Source organism: Mastomys coucha, unplaced genomic scaffold (assembly GCF_008632895.1).
Source record: "Mastomys coucha isolate ucsf_1 unplaced genomic scaffold, UCSF_Mcou_1 pScaffold1, whole genome shotgun sequence".
In the NCBI taxonomy this organism is placed as follows: Eukaryota; Metazoa; Chordata; class Mammalia; order Rodentia; family Muridae; genus Mastomys; species Mastomys coucha.
Window position 1 is genome coordinate 72,974,611 of NW_022196891.1, and position 9,764 is coordinate 72,984,374.

Sequence of the window (9,764 nt, forward strand, 5' to 3'; positions counted from 1 at the left end):
TAGGTTTATATGTCTGTAGATTTCATCTATTATTCTTTTTTTTATTTTATTTTATGACAAGAGACTCCTCATGTAACCCAGGATGGCCTCAAACTCAATATGGATTACAGAATGACCTTGGATTTCTGATCCTCCTGCCTCCAACTCCCGAGTGCTAAAGTTACAGGCACTCCCCACCATGTTTCTCATTTTAAGCTGTGCTGGCTGTTGGACCCCCCAGGGCTTCCTGCAAGCTTGGCAAATACTCTACCACTGAGGTTCACCCTCACCTTCTGCCTATGCAAGTCAGGAGCAAAGCCCAAACAGACCTTTCATGACAGCAACAGGGAAAACCAACCCTCCTGACACCCCAACATTGGGCTTCCGACCTCCAGAATTATGAATCAATGAATGCCTATGGCTGAAGTCAACCATAGTTCTAACAAATGCACCCCTAAATACTTCAGCAGTTCAGTCCTCTCTCCAGAGTGTTGGCACAGATTGATAAAAGGGAATAGGTAACATCATTAAGATTTAATATTGATTTCTTCATTTTTTTCTTTTATAATGGTGTTTTGTCATATCTGATCTGTCTTAAAAATATGTTTTGCTTCTCTCTTTCCATATATCTGAAACCAAGAGAGAACTTGCCCTTTTTCATTAAATTTCTCTTTTGTTTGCTGTGCAAAAAACGTAATGGCAGTCTGAATATGGATGACATTTTAGGAAACCCTAGGGACTGAGTTTTACAGGAAGGCTCACCAGGGGAACAAGCCTCATTGCTCAAATCTTATTTTAAAGATTTTAAAAACTAACTCTGGGGCTGGAGAGATGGCTCAGCGGTTAAGAGCACTGACTGCTCTTCCAAAGGTCGTGAGTTCAAATCCCAGCAACCACATGATGGCTCACAACCAACCATAACGAGATCTGATGCTCTCTACTGGAGTGTCTGAAGACAGCTACAGTGTACTTACATATAATAAATAAATAAATTAAAAAAAAAAAACAACTAACTCTGTGAGTTCCAGGACAGTCAGGGTCCTGTCTTGATAAAACAACAACACATTACATTTATTTATTCAGAGGAGGGAGGGATAGAAGGATGGAGGTAGAGACCAAGATAGAGAGAGATGGAGAGAGAGAGAGAGAGAGAGAGAGAGAGAGAGAGAGAGAGAGAGAGAGAGAGAGAGAGAGAGAGAGAATATATATGTTATATATGTGCCATGTGGCATATATGTCAGAAGACAATTTGGAGGAGTTAGTTCTCTCCTGCCACGTGGCTTCCAGGGATCAAACTCAGTTTACAGGGCATGGCAACAAGTGTCTTCACCTGTTGAGCCATCTAGCTGGCCCCCTATATATCATCTCAGATCTTAATCTATCAAGTTACTTCTTGTCCCCAGTGGAATAAGAAATGCTGTAGCAATTATTTCAGTAAAAAGCCCAGGCGAATGCTCCCAGGCTTTAACAGATGACTCCTGGAAGGTCCAACACTAGAAAGCAGGTTTGGGGAAAGAGGCAGAAAGACTTAGCAGCACAGCCTGTGCACATACCAAAGAGTGATTGCTGAAAGGGAAAATGAAATACTGTTACCAGAGCAGGAAGTAGTCTATGCTTGGAAGGCCCCCAGTCATCCATGGTCCCTACCTTGTTACAGAGTGACTCTGGCTTAATTTCCATTACAATTCTGTGAGGCAGAAAACATTGCTTTGTCTACTGTACTAACCTGGAAACTGAGGGTCAGGGGGCTACCTACCTATGAACAGAACTGATACTATGAGCCAGAGTGTTTACAATGAGCAAGAATCTCCCTAAAGAAGGATGCTTACTGTCCTCCTGCCTAAGATGCTCTGAGACCAGAGCAGTGAGAGCCTCTGAGCACCAATCGGCTACTTTTAGATAAAGGATGTACCAAGGGCTGGAGAGATGGCCCAGCGGTGAATAGCACTGACTGCTCTTCCAAAGGTCCTGAGTTCAAATCCCAGCAACCACATGGTGGCTCACAACCCTCTTCTGGGGTGTCGGAAGACAGCTACAATGTACTTAAATGTATTAAATAAATAAATATTAAAAAAAAAAAAAGATGTACCAAAATTCTGGTTCCAATTTCAAGTGGAACCTGAAAATAACTAAACCTGCTTTGGTAGGAAAGGGGACCTGGGATGAAATGAGATTAATGAGGGAAGGTTCTGTTCACACCCCTTAAAAGAAAAGCTTTCTTAAACTCCTAGAAAATGTGGCATCAAGGTTCAAGACACAATGATACTGGTGAGCTTTCTAGAGAGCCCGGTACATGGAAAAGACTTAATTAATGCTTGAGGAATGAGGCAGAGAGTAGATTGAAGGGTGGGGTGGATCTTATGCCAAGTATCTAGATGTTGCTGAGAGCTGTTATGCCTTACAGTCCTGATCACTTCCAGGGTCAACCACATCACCCAAGGGCACGTCACACTCGACTCCCACAATCTTGTAGACGGGGAACTCACAGGCCCGAGTTGTGTGCCATCATTCCGTCTGAACACCAGGCAACATTCTTCTGGTCTTCTTCCAAAAAACTGTTTCTATGATAAACCGACTTCCCATATTAACTGAATTTCTTTTTCAAAGCATTTGTCTCATTTAACTTTTTCAAAACTTTTTTCTAAGTCATAATAGCTTGTTGTTGCTCTGATACGTCTATTTTCTGAAATCATTTAAAAAAAAAAAAAACCACAATTTTATGAAATACACCGGCCTCCAGAAACCTTTGTGCCTCGGTTGTAAGAGGAGACATGCATACTTCTCATTTCAATTCTACTGATGTTGGATGATTAGGCTTTAATCTGTGACAGGGAAGGGCACTTCATACAGCATCCTGCCATACTTCCTTATTCTTTTTCCTTTGTGGGGATAGGACCTAGAACGAGAGGGTGAGAGGCAACAGAGTTTCACATGACAAATCCAGGGAATAGGACTCTGGACACCAGCATCAGGATGCAGATCTGAGTTTATTGTGCAGCGCCTAAGCTTATATCGTGTTTGAGCCAATTCCAAGCCCCTGAATCCCAACTGTATCTCACCATACGGTCACCTTGCTCCAATGAAAGCCCTGTCTGATGAGGGGGAAGTAGGGAGAGGTGTGGATGTATCACCTAGGAAGACTTCCATCAGGGAGCAGCCATTTTGGATCTAATGCTGTGTAAGGCAGAGCAGGACTCTTCAAGGAGTGGAAGGAGCCCGTGGCACCTCGCCCTCCAACCCATTTTTTCCTTCGTGAGGTTGACGTCCACATCCCCCACATTCCCTCCCTCCTTGCAGCAACCTCTTTCCCTTCTGTGGCATGGCATGGCTCACCTGTGTCTTTATGATGCCCAGTGTCCTTGGTAGGACCACAGACCACTGCCAGGTCTGACAACCTTGCTTTCTTCCCCACAATTGAATCTGAGTTTGTTACCTACCTGAGTTGTTTCCGACTTGTCTTCCTTTGCTTTCCACACCATCAATGCTAACTAGTCTTTCCACACTGAGCTATTACTGTACTTCGGAGACTAAATTACTGTCCACACAGTGTGTCTGTTAGGCAACAGATTAGATTTTCCACAATTCCTATAAGACAGTACGGAATCTCTAACGTGTTCTGGGTTTTTACCACACAGAAATGCTTTTTTTTTCCTCTGTGACATTTTATCTTTGCAATCTCATCTTCACTAGCTCTTCAGATGATAGAATGACTTAAAAGCTGGCTGCCCAGGAGTATCTGTAAATTGCACTGGTCAAATGCTGTATGGAGATTCCTAGAAATGGGGAGAACTACTGAGAAATCATCCCTGGGCTAGACACTATAGCTTCTGTAAAACACTTTCATGCTTGAAAAGGTGCTCAAGTCTTCATCATCGATGCCTTATTTCGAGATGACCTTTCATGACAGAACAGTCTGTCCCTGCCGTCTGTTTCGCTTGCATGCCATAGCTCCTTAGAATCATCCAGCAGTGGCAGTAGTGACTCTGCCCACTTTTATATTTTATTTTATATTTTCCTCCTGTGTATTTTGTAAAGCTCTGGCTTCCAGCAATTACTATTGTCATCCGAGGCAGGACTGCACTTGGACCAAATGTCATGTCTTTCCTTCTCATGTCACTAATTCATTACAAGTCAAGATATCCACTGACCTCTAGATGACTATGTATTTTCCAATTATATTAGAACTCAAATATTTCCTGTGAGCTGACAAGATGGCTCAGGCTTCAAGGCCTGAGTTCAATTTCCAGAATCTATATAGTAAAAAGAGAGAACTGACTCAGTAAGCTGTCCTCTGACCAACACAGACAGACACACAGACAGACACATACAGAGAGAGGGGGGGAGGGAGGGAGGGAGGGAGGGAGGGGGAGAGGGACAGAGAGAGAGAAAGAGAGAGAGAGAGTAAGAGTAGGAGAAGGAGAAGGAGAGATGGAGAAGGAGAGGGAGAGAGAGAGATGGAGGAGAGGGAAGAGAGAGATACACACATATACAGAGAGAAGCAAGCATATTTTTTAAGTATATTAATTAATTGCTTAACTAAAAAAACACAAATATATGGAGAAGGAATAAAAAAATCTGCCATACTACTATTTAGAAATATCAACTATTGTGTTGGGCAGTGGTGGCGCATGCCTTTGATCCCAGCACTTGGGAGACAGAGGCAGGCAGATTTCTGAGTTCGAGGCCAGCCTGGTCTACAGAGTAAGTTCCAGGACAGCCAGGGCTACACAGAGAAACCCTGTCTCGAAAAAACAAAACAAACAAACAAACAAAAACAAAACAAAACAAAAAAGAAATATCAACTATTAACTCATTATTTTATCTGTGTTTTAAAATTTTTTAATTGTCTATTTATTTAGTGTATATGAGTACACTGTGGCTGTCTTCAGACACACCAGAAGAGGGCTTCAGATCTCATTACAGATGGTTGTGAGCCACCATGTGGTTGCTAGGAATTGAACTCAGGACCTCTAGAAGAACAGTCAGTGTTCTTAACCACCAAGCCATTCTCTCCAGCCCGTTTTATCTGTTTTTAATGTGTGAGTATGAACTTGTCTTGATGAGTTCATGGAAATGAAGCGTGTGGTGCCTCTTCTTTATCATGACTTCCTGAGCATTCTTCTGCGTTAATGTCATATTTTATATTCTTTCTTTACAGGTGGGCCAGACTGATTTAACTTTCCATCTGCTGTTGGATACTTTATCTGTTTTTGTCTTTATTGTAAATGATGAACACACTTATCTTTAGCCTCTAAAACAGCAATCTTCCTAGGATAAATTCCTTGAAGACTAACTGCAGAATTAAAAGGCTTTATCATCTTTTTTCTTTTATGTTCTTTGTATGCACTGCCAGAGTGTCTTGCAGGAAAGGATTATCTATTTGAACCACCAGCACTTTGGGAGAGTGCCTTTTAGGATTCCCTCCAAATCCAAGATATCTTTTGGTAAAACTATTTTCACTCTATGAATGGTATAAGCATCGCTACCATCTCCTCTTACATTTTATTTCTATGAATGCTAAGAAGTTGACCTAAGTTGATACTGGAAAACAGAGATGTGCGTTTATTCCTTATTTCCATTTACTCTGCAGATCCCTCTTTGGATGCTCTGTCCATCCTCTTCCATTAGGTTGTTAAGGTCTCTTTTCTGAGCAAGGTCTCACTGTGCAGCTCAGGAGGACCTCAAATTCATGCTGCTGCTGCCTAAGTCTCCTCAGCGCTAGAGCTCCAAGCCTGTCAGGCTTTCTATAATAAATTATTCTATTTTTAAGTGTGTGTGTGTTTGTGTGTGAGAGAGGGAGTGTGCGTGGGTGTCCACAGAGGCCAAAAGAGTCAGACCCCCTGGAGCAGGAGTTATAGGTGGTTGTGAGCCATCCACTGCTGGTGCTGGAATCAAATTTAAGTTCTCCTTAACTACTGAGACATTTCTCCAGCCACCGGATATCCTTTCTTTAAATTATTATTTTGTGTACATGTTTTTTTTTTTTGTTTGTTTGGTTTTTTTTGTTTTTTTTGTTTTTTTTTTTTTTTTTTTTGCCTGCGTGTATGCCTATAAACCTCATGGATGTCTGGTGCCTGGTGGACCAGAAGAGGCATCAGACCCCCTGGGAACTGAAGTTATAAACAGTTGTGAGTCACCATGTGGATTCTGAGAACTGAACTCAGGTACTCTGGAAAAGCAGCCAGTTATAAACTGTTCAGTCATCTCTCAGGCCTAATATTTCCATTCTTAACTCAGATTTTTTCCTTTTTTCATGCACATACATATGCATATTTTAAATATAAATGTTAAATTTTACATATGTATGTATATATGTGTATATAGATAGATAGATAGAGAGAGAGAGAGAGAGAATGTGTGTATGAATGTACACACACTACTATAATCATACTATTGCAGACTATAATCAATTACTATTGCAATATAGAAATATTGCCTTGTAGAAAACTCAACTTCAATTTGTATAGAGGTTAGGGTGTTTCGGAGACGAAAGACTGTGGGGTTGGCCTGGAACTAAGCAACTGTGAGCTGGCCTCTTTTTCTAGGATTAAAATAACAAAACAAGTTTGATCCCAAGTTGGGAGTTCTTTAGCTTGCGTGTACCTGGATCCCACGGCTTGGGCAAGGGAGAACTACAACTCCCAGCAGCCCCGACGAGAACGCAACTTCCGGGGCGAGGGTCTCTCCCTCCACCTCCCTCCCCACCACCCCTCTTCCCTCACGGACAAGCCGACCTTTTGATTCTAGCTGGCATCGGCTATTGGCGGCGGGGTTCCTACCTTGCTTGCAAGGAAGGGCTCAAGACTCGGATAAGAGGAAAGTCGGGTCATAGAAAGCGGGAGGTGGAGGCTGCGGCTCAGGACGCCCGTGGACGTCATGTCCGCTGGGCGGGGCCTCCCGATCCCGCGCAAATTGAAAGGTCCATGGCTGCGCTTGCAGAAGCAGCAGCGGCAGCAGCTCGCGGGTGTTCTGAGCCCCAGGTGAGCGAGCCCCGGTATGGGCGGCGGGGTGGTCCCTAGAGGGGCTGGTAGTGTGGAGGAAAGCGGGGTCCCCACGGCTCCGATCGACGTGTCTTCTGCCCCTCGGCGCGAGACCCGGATCTCCGGGAAGTAAGCGGGAGTGTGGAGCGCGCGGTGGACGTCCGTAGGCAGCCGCCTTGGCCTCCGGGTCTCCCGCTTTCCGCAGAGGCGGGCTGACGCGTACCCTTAACCTCCACTCGTATCTAGCGACGGGTTCCCGTTTGTCTGTGTCCTTTCCTATGCAGCTTTGAGGAGCCACGGCGCCTGGAATGGGCTTGCGTGCCATGCCTGTTCATTCGGGAGACAGGACTAAGGTGAAGCCGCTGCTGCTGTTACGTCGGGCGCCACCGGCGACCTTCTGGCGTTGATGCGCCACATGGCGCTCAGACACTCCTACACTAAAGAGGAAATATTTCTTAGAGATTTACTTGGCCTAGAAGAAACTTAACGGAAATTTCACGAAATGTAATTATTTCCTTTTTTTTTTTCTTCGTTTTGGGGACGTTGTCTTTTACAGACCCACCTGCACCCAAATTGCCTGATGTTTAAAATTAAGAATTCACGGCCCGTCTAGGGAATCCTAGTTAATGGGCATGGTGTTAAAGGTAAAGGTAAATGAACCTCTCAAGTGTCAGGACTGCTAGCTAAGAGCATTGCCTTAGCAATAGAAATGAGAGCATTCCTATGGTGTCAACAGAGCACCTTTGGCTACTTACTTATCCCATAGTATTTAAGAACATGATCTTGGGTCTGTTGAATAAGATGCCTGCCCCTGTGACCCCACTGCTGAGAGAGGGGAAGCTAAGAGTGGAAAATTCCAGGAAGCCCAGTTTAAGACCTAACTACCCTGGCATAGGCAGCTCAAACAACTAAAAGACAGTCTCATACAAGCCTTTCACATGCTCCAGTTCAAACTCCCATCACACATGCATCATAAATTGCAGTGGGTAAGAGCCTTTGCTCTCGAAAGCATGAGGACCTAAGTTAGAATCCCCACCACCACCATTAAAACCCCATATGCCTGAGCCTGCTGATAACCCCAGCGGTTGGGAGGCAGAGATGGTGGATCCCCAGAACTCACTGGGCCTAGCTGGTTCAGTAACACCTTCACGAGGTGATAGACAGGTAGCAATAGAGGAAGACACCCATCACACTCTGGTCTCTACATGCATGAACCACACATTCATTGAATGCACACACTCCCCAAAGCAAATAAAAACCTGATCTTAGATAGTAATACCTGTACTGGGAAATGGCAGGCAGCTTGCTGGGGTTGGAGTGTGGAGGTTGGTTGCTTTGAAGGGGCTAGCATCTCCAGGACTTCCATGTAAGGAGCTAGAAAGGAATGAGAATTATAAGTGTTTGTTTCTTGAAGCTGTTTTGCACAGCAAACATGGTTTCAATGTGGCTTTTGTACAGCCTTCAGTGAGTGTGATGAAATTACCCCTAGAGACCACCATGGCTAATTACCAGAGTATTGCTTGGAATAAACCATTCTGATGGTGTGGGATTGCTGACATATAAAAGCACAGATCTGTTCCCTGAAAGTCTGATTACTTTGCAGTTGAAATGTCTGTCTTTCTCCAAACTTGGGAGTTTCTACACTGAATTTTGGACGTGCCCCTTTAATATAGCAGTAAACATGAGACCGTAGCATTTTTTTTTTTTTTTTTGAAAGGAGAGACTCAGAGTTTTAATGCCTAATTCCAAGTACCTAGGACAGTTAAGAGTTGAGAGCCCGTGTTCGGATTGTGAGTGTGAAAGCATTTTGGAAAAAAATAACCACAAGGAACACTTCCAGGGAGAAGGCCAGTCATTAGCTGAATACTACTTCCGGTGCTAACCTCCAGGCTGAATTTCTAAAGCTTTTAGGTAAGCAAGCCTTGCTTTAATGTTGCTGCTTTTCCTTCTGTATCATGTAGTTAACTCGGCACTCACTATGGGGATTCAAGGCTTACTTCAGTTCATCAAAGAAGCCTCTGAGCCTGTCAATGTGAAGAAGTACCGAGGACAGGCGGTAGCTGTGGATACCTACTGCTGGCTCCACAAAGGAGCCATCGCTTGTGCTGAGAAGCTAGCCAAAGGGGAACCAACAGATAGGTAAGTTTGAAATGTGTTCGTTTAGGAACTAGAAGGAAGTCTAGCAATGCTCTAAATACATGCCCTTACTAAATGACGTTCTCTATTGAAACACTGCCTGGAGAAACAAAGATGGTTGATAATAAAGAAAAGGTTGAGAAGCTGTGGGTATAGCACAGTTCCTAGAAGGGCTTGCTTAGCGTGCATGGAACCCTGGGCTCAGTCCCTAGCATCACAGGAAGCCGGGCATTGGTGGCACAGTGGGAGGACTCCTCCAGGAAGAGACGCAGAGGTCCAAGGTCATCCTTAGCTATAACAAATTCCGGGCCAGCCTGAAGTACCTGGGCTGTCTCAAAAACAAAAAGCACATCATTCTACTACGGCTGAAGGCAGGCAGCGGGGTGAGCGTGGTGCTGGAGTAGTAGCTAAGAGCTTAAATCTTGAGCTCCAAGCATGAGGCAGAGAGAGCTAACAGAATGACTGTGGTGCGAGCTCTTATGTCCTCAAAGCCTGCTCCCAATGACCTGCCCCCAGATCCTTCCCAAATAGTTCTACCAACTGGGGGCCAAGCATTCAGATATATTAGCCATGAGGACCATTCTCATTCAAACCACAACTGGCTGTATTTGAATAATTCCTTAACCAAGAAAATTTAGTTTCTAGTTTGGGATGTACTTTTTTTTTTTT

General features: G+C 44.1%; 1 protein-coding gene across 3 annotated transcripts in view; it reads left to right on the forward strand.

Annotated features, from left to right (window-relative positions):
- Positions 1 to 6,745: 6,745 nt before the first annotated feature.
- The window catches only part of Exo1 (exonuclease 1), a 26,025-nt gene continuing 23,006 nt past the window's right edge, over positions 6,746 to 9,764 (forward strand). The window contains exons 1-3 of one of the 3 annotated variants that reach the window (XM_031390532.1): positions 6,746 to 6,959; positions 7,244 to 7,463; positions 8,921 to 9,098. In XM_031390532.1, coding sequence (XP_031246392.1) covers positions 8,938 to 9,098 — 161 coding nt within the window. In that variant the 5' untranslated portion in view covers positions 6,746 to 6,959; positions 7,244 to 7,463; positions 8,921 to 8,937. Of the gene's footprint in view, positions 6,960 to 7,130; positions 7,464 to 8,920; positions 9,099 to 9,764 lie in introns of those variants that run through there. The other 2 variants (XM_031390552.1, XM_031390542.1) reach the window with 2 other exon arrangements.